Here is an 18,880-nt window from a genome sequence, read left to right as displayed (position 1 = left end):
TGAAATAGACTGCAGTCTATGAACGACATCAGAGATGATGCTAGAAGCAGCGTTTGCCTTCGGGTGGATATAAACATTTGAGGAAACTCACGGGGCATGTAAAAGGGATGCAGCGACACAGATAGAAGTTCAACATCTGGCAGGCAGATTTCTGACAGTCACAGAGCTGCAGTAACGCTTGTTGACAACTTCTCTGTGATGTCAGCCTGGCGATCAAGACGAAAGGGAGCCCCAAAGCCATCAATGAGCAGGTCCAAGTCCTGGTCCAACTCTGTGAGCCACGTCTCCATGAAGGCCATGATGCAGCAGTTCATGAAGTCCTTCTGAAAGCGGCCATTCCCCTGAAGTTCATCCATTTTATTCCTCAGGGACTGAGCGTTTCCCAGAATTACTGAGAGCAGAGGGGTCCTGGTCAGCTACTGCTTCCTTACGCGCAGCCTGACACCACCTCTTTTCCCCCGCTTCCTCTTCTTCCTCGTTTGGTCGTTTGTGTTACCATGAGAACCATGGTTAAAATCCTTCAGGATGAACTTGATGTGTGTCACACGAGATAAACTCTTACAGTTCAGTTGTAACAACCGGTCTCTGGAGTACACGTACCGTGTTCCTGCCGGGTCACGTCACTTGCCAGTGCAAGATAGTCAGTAGCAGGTGAGTACTTAGACCACGATGTACACTGACGGGGGACTTAAAACAAGTATATAAACTTGAAACACGGACGCAAACTCTAGGTTTACAATTAAAAACACTGTGAGCACCAAGGCTGTTCTAACGTTAGCCTGTGGCCCACACGACAGGCCCCTGGAATCTATCCTGTCAGAAAAATAATGGTGACTAAAAATTGTGACAGATGTTAAGCACAGTCTGTTATAAAGATTAGTGAAAATGTGAAATAAAAAAATTTGATAAGTAATGTAATTGTTTGAACAATTTCTTGTTTAAAAAAAAAGTTCCTCCAATTTTCTGTGATTACAGATAAAGGAAGCAAATCACAGAATTCAGTTTTTGAAACGAAAATGGAAAAAGACACAGAATATAGCTTCATATGCATGTTAAGGGAGAATGTCACGCATATGCTACCTATAACTCAAACATCAAAACTTGAAATACAAAATTTTGCAGATAGACGGACTTTTCCTCGTAAACTTGGAATTAGCTACAGTATATGACACGGACTAAATGTGTTGGGACAATATCACGCAATTCCACCATATTTTTTCCTGTAAATCGAGTGGCTGAATGTGTAGCCAACGGAGAGACATGTCAAATGTCACTTGAAATGTCACGCTACGTATTTTAGCTAGATTTCCCTTAGGCATATCTGAAGTGAAGCATAGAAAAAAGCATTAATCCTCCATTTAGGAAAAAAAGTCTAGTTTAAAGCTACAATACTGCAAAGCATGCTGGGAAAGCACACAAAAATATTCAGGCTGTTTTTGTCCTTTCCGACCAAGGAAGGCAAACACCAGGTTATTGTATGTCTTATAAGATTACTCAATAATATTATCCTGTGGTCTGAGGTGTGTAAAGAGTGCATTTATCCCAATAATCGGCTCCAAAACAGGTCGGGGTGAACAATCGTAAATGTTGAACTTGTTCAGGATTAGCAACCAAAACACTGTGTGTGTGTGTGTGTGTGTGTGTGTGTGTGTGTGTGTGTGTGTGTGTGTGTGTGTGTGTGTGTGTGTGTGTGTGTGTGTGTGTGTGTGTGTGTGTGAGAAAAGTTGACAACTCCCAGCTCATGACGCTATGATTAGTGACATGGAACTGATCGTAGCCAATCAAGAAGCGACTAAGAAACAAGTAACGCTGTGTTCAAAGCAACTGGGAACTCAGCACTTCCGAGTTGAAAATTCAGCTGCAGCACATCACAATATCTCAAACATGGCGGACTGCTATTATTCTATAAAACATTTTTTTCAACTTTAACGATTAGTAGCTCCGACTTCAGGTGACGTTCCAAGTCACTGTTTCAAGGAGGAGGTTGGAAAATCTCGAGTTCCGAGTCGCTTGGGACGCAGCATTGCTTCACGTGTTTGGCTATTACTTCATCACGTGAGATTTCTGTCTTGAGGGATGATTGGTGTTGGGACAGAATGGTTATGTGTGTGGTGTGCTTAGATTATCAGAACACACAGTACAATAAAAACTGTTCAATGCCTGATTTTTATCTATATGTTGTATAGCCACAGATAAAAAATCTCTTCAGATTTAGAAAAACCGTATGTGTGTTATGTGATCCACTTGAGTCTATGTTATGAAGGGAACTATCAGATGTCGTTAAGCTCATAAAACCATTGAGCTATGTATGGCAGTGGTTCCCAAACTTGTTTGGCTCAAGTACCCCCATTTTCTTATTTCTGAATCCGAGTAACCCCTTCGTCCATCGACAACATTTTGCTCATAATACTATAAAAAACAACTATAGAGAATAATGATGGAATGAATGAGGGATACACATATTTTAAAGAATCTCGTTTTATAAATAAGTGGAAAGAAACAGCATTTAGTGCAGTGGTTCCCAACCTTTTTTTAATTGCGACCCCATTTTGATATCAAGAATTTCTAGCGAGCCCAAAGGCATGAATTTGCTTCTGATCATGTTTGAGCTCCGATAAAATTTAGTTTAATGCATTTTAATTGAACTAGATTCACAAAAAGAAAATATATAAATACAGTTGTTTTTTTTAAAAAAATCAAAAATCTATCTTAATTTTTCAAAAATTTCATACGACCCTATTTAAACTCCAGGTGACACTGATTTAGTGGCTCCTGAATAGATTTATTTCTATAGTTTTTATACATTATATATGTTTATATATTTACATATCACGCCTAAGGTGGGACCAGGACTGACAAATTATTTGTTGATTTTCCACTCTCGCTCTCTCTTTCAAGTACGTCCTGTAGTGCCATCGCGTACGCCTCGGGGTACACGTACCTACATTTGAGAAACACTGATGTATGGGGCACCTCTTTGAGTAATCCCTACTCAGAGTTTATCAGACATGTCGGCCTCCACAGCTTCAAAATCAAGTCTCATTCCTTGTGATAAAGGTTACGTTGAATGGTCATTAAATTAAGCTGTCTTTGTCATTTGGGTGATGCATTAACCAAAACACTGCAGAGAGGAGAGAGACAAAATGGAGATGGATGTGTAGATCGAAGGAGAGGAAGGGAAGGAAGGGAGAGTGAAGGGGTGAACAGTCAGCAGGAGGAAATACTGAAAAAAGAAACGAGAGGAGTGAAAACAAAAGGGGGAGGAGGTCACAGCAGGATGTGGGTTATCATAGGAACGAGGTGTCAAAAAGGACACAAGTCTACACTACTGGTTGGTAAAGTTTTCTAATAGAACTTAATTAATACATGGCAATATTGATAAAGATCCCATGTCATTCTTTTAAGGCATGTACAAAAAAAAAGAAAAAAAAAAAGAATAACAAAACTTCTGTGAATGCAACCATGTCGGAAATAAACTGAATAAATAAATAAATAAATGCTATTTTTCACCCATCTCCATTTGTTCTAAGAACCCCAAAAATGTAGCATTTGAGGTTTATTTTCCCAAACTCGTCTGTTTTCCGGAGTTTTAGCCTCTGAAAAGTCACTTTCTGAGCAACTCTACACAAACAGGCTGATTTGCGGCCTACTTATGCATATTCATGTGTGGGCGTGTCTATAGACAGGACACTGACTTCCTCAGAGGACGGCCCGCCCTCCCACCCACTCAGTAGCTGAGCTCATGCTGCTTTATAAACACGAGACAGAGCGTGGGGGCGGGGCGTTCACGGGTACATACATAGACTGTAGAAAATACATACATAGCACTGCGCGAAGGACGCTGAAATGCTCACCTTCGTGGGCGTGTCTGTTTACATGTCAATCATGGCAGAGAGCTTCCTGGAGGCGCGGCTTCTCCAGCTCAGTGCCACGTCAAATTCGTCATCAAAGTGGGAACGCATCATCAAATTGGAGCGAGGTGTTTGGGCTCACCCTGCAGTAAGAAAGGAGCAAATCACCCTCTAACTAACCATTGAGGGAATCAATGAAAAAACACTTTGGACATGTGTATGAAGCCCAAACAGAACTTTTATCATGTTTAAAGCACAGAAAAGTCGATTTAGTGTAACATGGGCCCTTTAAGCAATAAGAAATGCCAGTGTTCTCATTACACATGCACACTAATCAAACTTGTCAAGGTTGGCCAACGCTGCAAGCACGTGTTTCATTGTCTGAGGATAATAAAAGTCTCTTTAACTTCTTTACCCTTTCCTCAATATGGATATTTTTGCAACAAAAATAAAGAAATAGTAGCTTATTCTGTATCTTTAATGTCTTATTCAATTGCAAGGTCACCAATCTGGAAAACACACCAAAGACACAAAACTTAGAGCTCTATTCAAACAAGTCTCATTCAAATATGTTGAGGAAAATTTTTTCTAAAACGTGAAATAAGGATTTTCAAACGTGCTGTCCGTCAGTGTCAGCTTACGGAGGATATGCTTAAATCTGTCTGAAGGCTAAACACTGTCTGCTCCACAGGCCTTCTTTGTACATGCAGGGATGGGCAGGACATAGCGATACTTGCACAGCCACCTATCCTGCCTCAAAGGATGCTGTGTCATCAGAGAGTGAAGATGCAGACAGAGCGCTAGAACGCCTTGCCCTGGTTTTGATTTACAACACCCAGAAAGAGAATAAAGCATGCAGTGAAGCCGTGAGAGAAGAAGCAAAATGAATGTGCAGAAACGCATACAAACACAGACAGAGGGTAAAAGAGAAGCATGACGCGATGGTGTGTACTATGCTATGTGCTAGGTAGCTAATGCTACTTCAGCTGCAGGCTAATCTAATGTGCACACAAGCTGTTTCTGCAATCCCCTCTGTCTCACAATAAAGTGAATAATTTAAAGCACCAATCTCTATCCATTCTGTGCGAACACAAGTTTGAGCCTAATCACTTGGAAAGTTTTCATCGTGCAATAGATAATCCGAGTTTACAACCCCTTCATTTACTCTCTTGTGTTTCTTGTGTCTTCAGCTGCTTTATCTTTGTCAAACCACATCAGACGTTTGAAAAGCCGAGGCAGTCCTCTCCCCATCACAGGGGAAAATGAGAAGTGCAACGCTGCATTTCTCTCCCTCACCGCGCTGCCCCCTCTTCCTCTCTTTTATGCATGAGTGCTGCGATCAGGTTTCCAGCAGCTGATGGTAAACACACACACAGGCGTCATTGACATACAGTGAAATGGTGAGCGATTGGATGACTCGGTCGAGTAGAGGAGACGTGGAAAGGTGAGGTCACAGACAGAGGAGGAGTGGAGGCTAACATGGATGCACTTCCTCAGGTGTGATGAAGGACAAACACATCAGTGGATTAGGAAAACCACTGATACAATGACTATTGTATCAGTGGCATATTGTGCTGCTGCAGCAGAAAGAGCATTGTGCTGCTGACTCTCCACATGTGATGCATACTGGGTGGAATGGTTTCTGATTACACATAATATACACATGTGCTAAAGCATGGAGAGCAAACCTGACATGTACAACTTCATACCAACGTGTTTGATAGCGTTGTTTCATCTCATTTCCAAGAACAGTCAGAAATGTGATTGGAGCGTGGTATACTGTTTTCAGATTTGGTCACAATCAAAAACACAGAGTGCACCTGCAGGGTGAATATGTCATCACTGATGGTTCTTTTCCTCTATCAAAAATATAATGTAATGTTGTCTTTCTATGTTATTCATTATTAGTGGGGATATCTCCTGCATCCTCACTATTGTTTTTGTCTTCCATCGGTCGTTAACTCCTCCTACACTGTTTGTCCGATCAAAACGTTCAGAAAGTTTCCGAGATTTATACTTGTACTTTTATCATTTCTAACTTTTAAACTTTGAGTTATTAAGTTTTTTGTGAAACTACATCAACTTTTCAGGTCCAATCTCATTTTTAGAGAGAGCAGCTCGTTAAGCTAAAGTGGAGCTGCTAACTTGCTAATGCTAGGCTAATGCTATTGTTAGGCTAATGCTAATGATAGGTTAATACTAATGCTAGGTTAATGCTATTGCTAGGTTAATGCTAAAGCTAGCTAATGATATGGTAATGCTAAGTTAATGCTATGCTAATGCTATTGTTCGGCTAATGATAAGTTAATGCTAATGCTAGGCTAATGCTGATATTAGGTTAGTGCTAATGCTAGGTTAATGCTATTGCTAGGTTAATGCTAAAGCTAGCTAATTATATGGTAATGCTATTGTTAGGCTAATGCTAAAGCTAGGTTAATGCTAATGCTAGATTCATGATATTGTTCGGTTAATGCTAATGTTAGGCTAATGCTAGGTTAATGCTAATACTATGTTAGTGTTAATACTAGGCTAGCTAATGGTATGCTAATGCTAAGTTAATGTTATGCTAATGCTAACTTTACTGCTAGGTTAATGGAAATGCTATTTAATGCAATGTTAATGCTAGCTGATGATAAGCTAATGCAGTGCGACACGGGCAAGCACCTTCATACGCACTTGCATTTTTTTCAGGAAATGCAAATATTCTAGTTATTTATGTAGACTTACTTGTACTAAATGTGGCTTGACCTGGCTCATCTTAAAGTGTAACATATTAAACATGATGGTGCACTCTTGCAATAACAGTCAGAAATGTGATGTTGGCATAGTGCATGTAGTTTTCTAGCGTATCTCTTGGTGTGTACATGATGAACAAATGAATGATGGTGGGACCTGATGCAAACTGCTATCAAAACCACTGACATCATGCAATAGTTCACCTCAAAAACTGAACTTGAATCGCTTTGAGTAGGCGTATAAATGTTGGTGCTTTAGTTCAAGTGGTGATCATGTTATCTGGTGACCAGTTTTTGAAAGCTGGAGCTTTTTCTTCCAACACGTTTAACAAATGCTGTCCACTGCTCCTGGATCAAAAACAGTCAATGGAATGGTGAAATAAATAAGAATACTGAACAACAAATGTAACTTAAAGGGCCAATGTTAAGCCTTTTCTGTACTTTAAACATCATAAAAGTTCTATTTGGGCTTCATACATATGTCCAAAGTGTTTTTTTCATTGATTCCCTCAATCATTAGTTATAGGGTGATTTGCTCCTTTCTTACTACAGGGTGAGCCCAAACACCTCGCTCCAATTTGATGACGCGTTCCCACTTTGATGACGAATTTGACGTGGCACTGAGCTGAGAAGCCGCGCCTCCAGGAAGCTCTCTGCCATGATTGACATGTAAACAGACACGCCCACGAAGGTGAGCATTTCAGCGTCCTTTGTGCAGTGCTATGTATGTATTTTCTACAGTCTATGTAAGTACACGCGAACGCCCCGCCCCCACGCTCTGTCTCATGTTTATAAAGCAGTATGAGCTCAGCTACGGAGTGGGTGGGAGGAGGGTGGGCCGTCCTCTGGCCCTACGTCACCGTGCGGGGAGGAGGAAGTCAGTGTCCCGTCTATAGACACGCCCACTCATGAATATGCATAAGAAGGCCGCAAATCAGACTCTTTGTGTAGAGTTGCTCAGAAAGTGACTTTTCAGAGGCTAAAACTCTGGAAAACAGGCGAGTTTGGGAAAATAAACCTCAAATAATATGTTTTTGGGGTTCTTAGAACAAATGGAGATGGGTGAAAAATAGCATGACATGGGACTTTTAACCATTCAAAAATGTAACAAAATTATATTATAGGCCCTAAATTATATTTATGTGTAATACTTCTGTTCTCTAAAACATTAGCAGTTAATGTTGGACACGTCATGGCGGAAGCAATAATACTGGAAACTTTTTTGTCTATCTTTATGAGACACTGCAGCGGAAAGCAAGCTCTGAGCAATAAGCAAAGGTGAATAGGATAAAAGGCGTAGAAGGGAAGCTTTCCTGTGGCCACCGCTAAACTACAGCTGTGGATCAATAGATCACAGAAGGCACACGCACTTGATAGTCCCATCTGCCCAGTGAGTGCTGTTTGCTGAGATTGCCAGTCTTGCTGACTGCGTTTCTTTCTTCTGTAGAGGCCACGTGTTCCCAATGGCTGCCTACTAACAGACAGACATACAGACACTACTGTGTTTCATTCTGTCTGTTCAGTTTGGCTTATAAACTGACAAAGAATTTGTTCACCGAAAAATCTGTCCCGTTTTCATAAGATGACGATGAAGATTTGATTTTACAAATGCAGAGTAAAAGCTTTTAAAAACAGATAGGACTTCTGATGTTCCATTTGAAATGTTCCCAAATCATGTTTCAGGGTATACCAGGGTATCAAAGTTAAATTTCCATTTAATCTGCTTTCCTTACTTTGATGTATTTACTGTCATAACAAACCTCTCAAAATCAAACCAAAATAGCTTAATGGGTAATAATTAAGTTCAATGTTGTAAATAATTGTACTTTTCTATGCGTCAGAAGTCGGAACAGTCTGCTTAAAACTTGCAAGTTTGAGTACAACAGCAGTCTTCAGAGATTTTGTAGCTCAAAAATTTTGCTTGCTGCACATTTAAGCACCTGCCTAATGCAAAAATGTGTTGAAAATGTGTTTTATTCTAGCAAAACATGGGTATAATCTTTGCCATATTGCTATTTCCATTTAAGGAAGTTAGTTAATTGATTTTTGTTCTTTTCCATAATCACGAAAAAAATATTTTACATTTTGAAATTGATTTAAACATGCAGGGACTAATTTACTAAAGGTTAATCTGGATTAAAAAAAAAACATGTTCAAGCACATGTTGGGCTTAATCTACAAAATGAGTGCATTATTTCCTGCATTTATGCTACCTTGAGTTGCTGTAAAACCGTAATTTCCCCCCTTGGAGATAAATGAAGGTTATCTCATCAGACACGATAAATATCAGGAGGAGGAGATGCAAACAGATCAGTTTAGCACGTGCAATATGATTTAGCAAAGCTGGTGCTGATGGCGGTGACTGTCTATTTATTTAGCACGTTCGACAGGCGGTTCGACACGTTTAATGGACATAGGTGGATTTGTTGGGTTTTTTCTTAAGAATTGTATATTTTCATAGCACTTCGAGATGACTATTATTGTAATTTGCACTGTATAAATAAAGTTGAATTGAATTGAAAGGCCACAGAGAGAATGCAGCTTTTCTGGTTCGTCAATATTCTTTGGAATGAATCAATCGATATTATCCGAACATTTCTTATGAGCTATTTTGACTTTTGTCCTCTTCTATCAGTCCATCTTTGCTGCTGTTCTTCTTGTTTCATTTTAAGCTTGTGGGAACTCTGCTCTCCCATTAGCTCAAAACCATCATATAAACAGGGAAGTCTTCACCACTTTTGTCTTTCTTAACAATAATACTAACACAAGAGGTGAACAAACAACATGTGCAACCTATTTGCATATACTGCACACCCAATTTAGCATTCTTTATCTGGAATTTAAGTAAATCAAAAAGTAACCAACCCGGATGAATATTAACTTAATTGGTGGCTTTTAAAAATATTTATCAGATTCTTTACTGCATCTGGCAACACTGGGCAGAATGTCCCCCCACCCATTTACACACAAATGTACCCTTAGAAGAGACCAGATTATCCAGTCATATACGTATGTTTGTTGACAATGAGGAACCCAGAGAATCTGTAAGAAATAAATCAAAGCAAAGAACATACAAACTCAATAAATATAGTCCAAAATTTATCTTGTTGTGATGTTAGAATGGCAACAACTAAACCACCATACTGCCCAATTTAAAGTTTTTATTCAAATCATTCTTTATACAAAAAATAAATAAACTTGTCCCTGTTTATTACTAGTATAATTCTTATCTTGCACAAATGCCAAAATTTTGAAGTTTCAGATTTTTTCTGCTATAGCTGCAAATATTTTCCCTAAACCAGTAGTTCTTTAAGCTGCAGACATTTATTTGCCGATTACAAACACCATATGAATCAAAGCAAATTCATGATCCTTTCATGTCACATCACATTTCCCATCTATTACACACAAAAATCTGACTAATCACGGTACAAGAACAGTGTTCAACTTTAACCCTGCAGTCTTAGAGGGGTACAGCTATGTCTTTGCTTTACGTCAACAAAAATAAACAAAATAGCAAAAACGCAAAAACTAAAAGCACACAAAATGACCCCTGAAAATACACAAAACAACAGAATTATACACAAAACAAAAACGACTCCATAAATAGAGAGGATGACATAAAAATACACTAAACAATACACAAAAGGACAACAAAAACACAACCACGAAAACAAAACAACAAAATCTCACAAAACGACATCAAAAACATGCAAAACAACTCAAAAAACACAATACGACTCTGAAAGACAAACTAAATGCCCTGTTCTTTCCTGTATTCATGCTCAGATTAGTCATTAAAGAGTAACTGTTGTATGTATTTGGGTATTAGGTAGTGCTGTAGATGGATCCTAGTCCAACTTTTAATATATTTTGGTAGATGTAGTTTTGTGTATTTGGCCCTCAGATCCAACTATCACATTTTTGGGGCTCCCACTATTATAAAAGTTGTTCATTCCTGGTATAGAAATATTAGTGTAACAAAGATAATAATCATGATTAATCACTAGTTAATGCGCAGCACTAATCACTCCACGGTAGTAACACATATTGCATACTGCATTGTCAAAGTGAAACCAGTTGGATGTGTGCAACACGCACTGTAAGCAAATGGCAACTTACTTTTTTGTTCACATAGAAGGGGTCCAGATCCTCCAAAGGTGTTGCCGCCATTCCATCCGGGACATCGCCGTAGATGAACGGCAGGCTCTTCCCAGCCTCCAGGTCCCTGTTGGGTTTGGGCTCATTCTCGTCAGATGTGTCGCGGTGACTACTGTCCGATCTGGGCTTAGGCGGTTTCTTGTTCTTCTCCTCATTGATGCGTTTCTCGATATTAGCGAGACTCTCCGGAGTGAATTTCTTAAAGCTGTGAGGTCCGGGGGTTGCAAGAATGGGCGCGGCCATGTTTTCATCCTGCAGTTATTTCCTCTTTATTTGTTTTCCATCCCCGACATCAAAGCTAGAAGAGGACAGACAGAGAATTAGAATGTGCCAAGGACAGAAAAACACAATAGAAATGATGACAAAATGTGAGATAACAAAATAAAGGTATGGTGGGAAAATATAGTTGCGGTGGATGAAATTGAGCAAAAACTTTGTAAATGTTTCTATTCTAAAAGCTGAGAGTTGGGAAGTTTGAAAGTTCCACTTCTAAAACTAATAAAAACTGATACATTTCCCCCCAATTTCAAAGTTAAAAACAAATCTATTCTAAAAATGTTCTATATAAGAAATGAAAAATGTGATATTCCATTCTATGAACAAAGCACTGTAAAAAAAAAAACAATACTGTCTATTTTATTCATACAAATGATTCAGTAAACACAATGTTCAGTCCCTTTTCTGTCTTTAAGTTGATTACATTTGTGGTACTAAATGAAACCTTTGAAAAAAACGTGTTCTTGGTTTGGTGTCCTTCCATATGTTGAGGCCTCTCAAGTGTTTTAGTTGCGAGGGCCACGAGACTCTGTTAACAAAGACTTTCAGAAAAACCTTTTAACAGGATGCATTGGAATGCATTTACTGCATAATTGCTTTCACTTCTATAAAATGCCCCAGTTTCTTCCATCTAAGGTCAGGAAGACATTGAAGTTACTGGATGAGTCGGGAAGAGCTCAGTTTTAGGGTTGAAACATCAATGCAAGTGTGAAAAAAAATTGAATTAGTTAACTAGTTTTTTTTACTTTGAAAAGTGTCTTTACAACACCTAATTATTTTAGTAGGATACATTCTGATCAAGAACTGCCATATAATCTAGGAGTGTGACAATATCTCGATATGGCGATATATCGCGATATTTTTCCGCACGATCGATTATCGATATGCTCCCGCTAAATATTAATTTATATATATATAAAATTTATTTTAGTTTTTTTATTTTTATTTTTTTCAAAATCTTTTCTGCTTTTTCACTAAAATGTGCAGGTAGGTCTTCACAGAAATTTTGTCACTGTTTGTTGAAGGAACCAATATATTGTTTACTGGAATATTGCACTATAATGGTGTCACTGGTAAGAAAGACCCTATTTTTTGTTTACAGAAAGCACTATTGGAGATACTTATTTGTTTACATTGGTATGTTGACACTTATTTACAGAAATGTTGCACTAAAATAGTGTCACTGTTCATACGACACTTTTTTAATGTATTGTCTTTCAGAGATAGAAAATAAAAATTGTATTTTTTCACTTAATCTTTTTTTTCTTGTTATGACATAGATTATCGTAGATTGATTTCTGACCAATATATCGATAATCGCAGTATCGTCACATCGTGAGGTAATCGTTATCGTGAGCTTTGTATCGCATATCGTATCGTATTGTGAGGTACCCAGAGGTTCTCACCCCTAGTATAATCACTTTTAATATGATCCATAATCACCCAATGAATTCTGACAGTTTTTACAAATGTAATGTCCCTTCCAATCATTTCGTCTGTAATGTGTTTATTCTTTGTAATGGTTTCTTGTTTCATTCAATTCAAAAACTTAGCCTCAAAGAAATCTGCAGGTCAACAAAAAATGGAGTGCAAACCTGTGAAACCTGAATCCGAAGGCACTATTTTTGCTCTGTACATCAGCTCTACTGGCTAAAGCGCTGTTTCAAAGAGCCTAAAAGCTAAACCCAGGTATCAAATACACAGTGTTAATCTGCTTTGTGTCTCCAACTTCTGTAACTTGACTCGGCAAGAAGACATGTCAGAGGCACACATCTGAACATGGTACTTACGAAGCTGTAATGTATCTCAGGATGCCTTGAACTCATTAACAGTGCTTAGCTGATTTAAGTTCGTACTTAAGGTCCCACGTGAGACAACACCCTGAGAATTAAGGGTTAGCATCGCCGCTGATCTCCCCAAGAACAAAACATCTAAGGCTGCAGTGCTACGCAGCTTTTAGCTAATTGCTTTAATATGGAAACAATGTGCAGTTGAAAAGCTGTCAGCGACGGTAAGAACACACGGTTAAAATAAACCGAGGATGCTTTCACACCAGGATAGTCCAGGGCTTGAATGGAAGGACAACAGTTGATGATGGGGTTTCCTGATCCGATAATGGTGATGATGGAAATTGGTCCGATATCAGCAAAAAAAAAGAAAAGAAAAAAAAACAGATATCTGATTATATCAGCCTAGGGCTGGGCAAAAAATCTAATTAATTGATGAATCAAATTTGTAGATAAAAACGATTTTTATTTTGCAAATTCGAGTTTAATTTTTTGGGTTTTTTTCCCAGCCACAGTTTTTACGGACTTTTTCGCGTTCTGATATGAGCCCGCCTCCTCTTCGTTTACATTTGTTTACCCATTGAGTAGCTATATGTGTGCCACAGGCATGTTTAATGTATTAATCGCACTATGCTGAGATGCTAAGGGAAGAGTTCATTATTTTTTTAATTGTAATGTTAGATGTTATAGAATATGTAGTTATCTGATTTCTTAATCAGAAAATTGAAGCTACTGTGAAGTTGCTGTTGCACTTTTGCTTAAACCTGGGTTAAAGCTTGAAATTGTTGAATAACAGAGCCTCATTTAAAGTTTATTTTGGGATTGTTCTATGCATTTTAACTCTTGAGGACAATCACAGCAACAAAGTTGCACTTTTGACAATATATGTGATGTCTGCAGTCATTTTTAAGTGCATTTAAAAAAAAAATTGAAAATCAAATCATAACTCAAATTTTTCTTTAAAAAATCAGAGATTTTTTTTTAGGCAAAATCGCCCAGCCCTATATCAGACTACATCTAAAATCTCTGATACAATCAGTCCATTCCAGACTCTGCTCCAACAATACATGCTGACAGTAAAAATGAACTGAAGTGAACTAATATTATTATTTTCCACTTTAAACATTTTCATTAGGTTTCAGGTTATGTTTTCATTTATTCTATTCAGGTTCTTTTATTTTTAATAAGCTAGTGGCTTCACAATCCACAACAGAGTTGGGGTCAATTATAATTGTAATCGCGTAATTGATCATTAAATAAATGCAATTATGGCATCATTATAGTTGTAATTGTAATTTTAAAAATCTGTTGCTGTCATAAACATAATGAAATTGTAATTGAGTTCAGATAATTTACTTTGTAATTGTAATTGCCATGAAAATTCAATAAAACTTGTGAATTTTAACACAAAACTGAGGAACCATGTTACAGTTCTATTTACTGTTCTACACATATGTAGTTAACAGTTATTAAAATATACTTCATTATAACTTTTTCCCACATTTTATGATATGAAACATATTTTAATAATTGTAATTCATAATAATTTTTATTTGATGGGTATACTGACGCAAAAAATGCTCAGACACCCACACCAAAAATAATAAAAACCTATATTTTCATTGATTAGAAAGCCTAACAAGGTAACCAATAAATAGGAAATAAATTAGATATTTGTTTTTAGCGTATTTACCAGCTGATTTAGGACCCGTTAGCATAAGCGATGCTAACAGAAAGCTAACACAAGAGGAAGGTTAACTTTTATTAGGTTATTTATTTCAGACTCAGCAATTGTGATTAATTGTATTTGAACTTTAGTAATTGAGAGCGTAATTATAATTGACTTTCTGAGGATACAAAATAATTGTAATTTACTTATAATTGGTCACTGTAATCGTAATTGAATTGTAATTGATAATTGAAAACATAAATAACTGAAAAATGTAATTGACCCCAACCCTGATTCACACTACAAAACAAACAATAAAAGAATGTATGATTCATGCTGATATTGGATAGATTGATACTGGTATCGGCCAATACTCAAGGATGCAATAATGGCATCGTATCGGAAGTGAAAAAGTAGGATCAGGACAATCTTAGCCGATAATGTTAATTGTTAACATATTGATTCAGCTCGGTTTGCATTCACTTCACACTTTGGTAGACGCTCCAAACTGCCAGGAAAATAAAATGTAATGCAGTTGCATGAGCGGCTACTTTGGGGCGCTATTACTCAAGTAGAGCACTTCTCAAGGAGGAAATAACAACTAATCAATATGCAATATATGATCAACTTGACTATACATATACACAGGTCTGCACCACGTCTGTCCATGTGCCATTTCCGTAATCTCTATGGTTAATGCTTTCTCATTGTTAAGACAAACTAGATTCACCTTCGCCCGTTACTGTTTTTGCTGCTAATCCTATCAATGGATGCGATTTAAACGTCAACAATGAGCAGTCCTTGGAACTGCTGGGGTTATTTAGTCATGTCTGTTTGGAATGTTTTGAAAAGCGCAGTGTAAATGCAAAACAACATGTATGTGTTTTTTTATTTTATTTTTTTCAAGCGAGTTCCAGAGTATCCAAGCAGCTTTAAAATAAAAGTAAGCTAATGAGCACTTCACGCTTTTTAGGAAAAGACTTAAAATATAAAATACTCTATTTAAAAAAGTAAAACAGCTCTTGATAGTTTTGATTACCTGAGAGCTTCTGCTTATAAACCCTACTTGGCAACGAGTTCAGGCTTTTCTTCTTTTGGAAAGAAACGTTTTAGCGCTTGAGTCGTTATTGAAAGACCTAAACACATGAAGAACATTGAATCTCAATATTAAGGCTATCAAATGATGTTCTGCAGCTCATCTCAAATCTAAACCAGTTTCAACAACAAAACAAACACTTAATCCAGCCTTTTGTAATAAGACATCAACCATTCTAACCAGGTTCTGTAGCTACCGTTAGCATACTTGTTCTGATGGGGGGTGGCAGGACATTGAGGCAATGGCAGCAGCACCTGAGACAAGTCATGATGACATTAGACCAAAGAGTACATCCAATCACTACAAGTCAAGGTCAAAGAATGCTTGAAATTACAATGATGTACGAATTGCACTAAACTTCTACCAAAACCAAGTTTCTGATGATGAATGTCAAGATATGAACCAAGCACCAACATAGCCAAGTTCATTTCCATCCATGTAGCCAATAAAGAACCCTAAGGCTTTATGAAACTGATCTGTTGGAATGTTTTTTTTATTTTTTTATTTCATATGTTTAAACATACAGTGGCACATGCTAATGGCTGCATTGCAGGGCGTTGGTTAAAAATGCTTCTGAAAAGCTACACTATGAGCTAAAGTTCTGGACAAATGATCAAATGATGTGTGCAAATCGGAAACTAATCCTTATTTTCCAACATGAATTCACCAATGATCAGGTGACATCAAGAGTGTAACCCAAAAGTGAATTGAGGTGTCACTAAGAGTCTGATCATACAGTAATTGATAGATGGTTGGAAACACCCTATCACAATATTAGTCGTCAACAATAATGATCAAATCTCTCTAGTTGGTGGTTGGTCAAAATGATCAATGGATCATATTAGACAATGCAAATCAAGTATGGAATTTGTAAAGACAACATGAGCAAGGATACAGACCTGGGAAAGTCAGGAGAAGGAACCGACAAACCAACAAACCAGGGTTTTCAGGAGAAAAAAAAAAGAGGCGAATGCAGAGATTCCACACAACCTCCAAGTCTCTCTCCAGAAAAGCTACAGAATTGATCCGTCAAGGTGATTTAAACCAGGATGCCGAAGCAAGTCATGCACCGCATGAGCACTTCACGCACCAGCACAGACGATACTTAAAAGCAGATGAACAAAAGAAAACTGCATCTCTGTTTGTCACACACACACAAAAACGGATCAGTCTCTCTTTTCTGGTGAAAAGCGCTGGGGCCACGCATCCGTCCTTTAACAGTGAGTCCCGTGCAAAAGAATGATCAAGTTGAATCCATCATGAAGAGTGGCTCAGTTTGCAATATAAAATGAGCCTTTTTTTTTTAATGGTCCTGATGTGCAGAGTCCTCTGCGGGGAGGAGAGCCGTCTAAAAGCACAGCTGGCGCACACCTTGGAAAGGAAAAAAAAATCCTCTATCCGGCCTTCATGCTGCACTCCAATAGTGATGTGGTAGCGGATGAGGCTAAATGGAAACCATGAAGACAGTGTGGCTGTGAAGAAGAGGCGTCCAGGCTGCTGCATCAGAGTCACATGGGTCGAGATAAAACTCCAGCTCTTGTTTCCAACACAGACTGCTGCCTTTCACTCAGTGTGGAGTTTAATGAGAAAACATGAGCTATAACACAGCAGGAGAGGATTAATAATTAGAAGGCCCCGAATACCATCATTAAATCTAGTCCAGTCGGTGTCAGATAAAGGGAAAGTTTACTGAGCTGTGATAATTCAGTGTAACCCATGTTTACAAAGAGAAAGGACCGTTGGAACACCCTCTATGATTTTAAGATCTTTCTTAAAATGAAATCCCTCCATTTTCCTTCAGCCAACTGGATTTGTAGCCTTTGAATAATCCAGAAGTCGTCCATTTAGCACCAAGCAATGCTGTTTCTCTATGGGGGCCAAAGCCCCAAAAAATACTGCAGTGTGGTTTATTGCTGCTATATAGGCTCCACCAACTAACTCCTGGTAGATCAGTGTAACGCACAAGTCCTGGCAACACGTCATTGGCCAGAACACAGCCCAGCAACAGTCAGCACAAACGGCTTTCACCCTAAAAATTCATGAATTTTATGACAGTGATGAAGAGATGCGGGTTTTAATGCAACGCAGCAGCGTGTGAATAGAAAGCAGCTGGACAACAACAACAGTGGTCCAGGGTGTGTGCCGGCCGGGGATGCTTGATGGTGCGTGATGGTGAAGGATGTCCTCTCTGAGCACACACTGCATAATAAGACTAGAAATAGGGGTGCCGCGGTCCCATCTGAGGAGTGCCAAACAAGAGACGCACCTACATCCTCACGCAAGGCAGGAGGGTGGGGGCCAGTGGGTGGGTGGGGGTGGTGGTGGTGGTGGTGATGGTGGGGGTGGGTGGGGGGGGGGGGGGCACAGTTCCAAAGGATGAGATTCCAACTGATGTCTAAAATGACATTTTTTTTTTTTTACAAGAGACGCAGTATCCATGCAGCTGGATTATACAGCGTGTAGTTTACAGAGAAGTTTGACTCCATCCCACGCGTGAACATGATCATGTTTCCCACAGACACAATGAAAAGGCTTTGCTCTGCAGGGCCAACCCCCCCACCCAGCCCCCCCCCATATATAACACGCAGTCTCCCTGTTATTCACCACAGTGCGTCACAGAATCCAGTTTGTTTTTCCTTGTATTATCTAATAAATCCAGTCCTTGAGACGGATGGTCCCACACACACATACATACACACACGCGCGCACACACACAGCACTATGCGCACTGGCATGGATGGAGCCCCTCTACAGACACAGATGCTGAAGGGACTGCTCTGCGGCACTGGGATGCAGTGAGTGCACAAAGTGGCTCTGAGATCCAGCTCACAGCAAGGCACCCCGGAGAAATGGAGAAAACGGAGAGACTACTTACTTAATGTGGCATTAACAGAGATCCGGAGCGCTGTCACGGGACTGCAGATGTAGGAAGGAGTGTGGAGTAACTGCGGCTGTCGCCATATTGTTGCTGCTATCCTCCTTCCCGGTGCGCGCGGCTGCCCTGCATAATTGATGACTCTGAGCAAATTGTTAGGGAGTGTCGGTAAATGCCTCTGGTTTCAAGAACGGACAAGAGACCGCAGCACCGGCACAACTAAAAACACTGCTAATGTAACGATCCGCGACCGACACTTTATGTATTTAGCAAGATATAGGTTACTTTGTTCAAATATTTATTCAATTATTTTTGATTTGATTTTCTTTTTTATTTCTTTTTTCTTACTTTAAATAATGCTATGATTCATGGTAGATGATGTGTAGAAAATACCATAATTTCATCTCAAAAACAGATCTTTTTGTTATTT

General features: G+C 38.8%; 1 protein-coding gene across 5 annotated transcripts in view; it reads right to left on the bottom strand.

Annotated features, from left to right (window-relative positions):
• Positions 1–18,586, bottom strand: part of scn8ab (sodium channel, voltage gated, type VIII, alpha subunit b) — a 73,537-nt gene extending 54,951 nt beyond the window's left edge. For 4 of the 5 annotated variants that reach the window (XM_028446515.1, XM_028446517.1, XM_028446512.1 and 1 more), the window contains exons 1-2: positions 18,451–18,586; positions 10,709–11,045 (exon numbers count right to left, since the gene is read on the bottom strand). In XM_028446515.1, coding sequence (XP_028302316.1) covers positions 10,709–10,990 — 282 coding nt within the window. In that variant the 5' untranslated portion in view covers positions 10,991–11,045; positions 18,451–18,586. Of the gene's footprint in view, positions 1–10,708; positions 11,046–16,474; positions 16,635–18,450 lie in introns of those variants that run through there. The other variant, XM_028446513.1, reaches the window with a different exon arrangement.
• Between the last annotated feature and the right edge of the window lie 294 nt (positions 18,587–18,880).

Source organism: Gouania willdenowi, chromosome 5 (assembly GCF_900634775.1).
Source record: "Gouania willdenowi chromosome 5, fGouWil2.1, whole genome shotgun sequence".
In the NCBI taxonomy this organism is placed as follows: Eukaryota; Metazoa; Chordata; class Actinopteri; order Blenniiformes; family Gobiesocidae; genus Gouania; species Gouania willdenowi.
The sequence above is the reverse complement of the archived record's forward strand: the minus strand, read 5'-3'. Positions and strand labels throughout refer to the sequence as shown.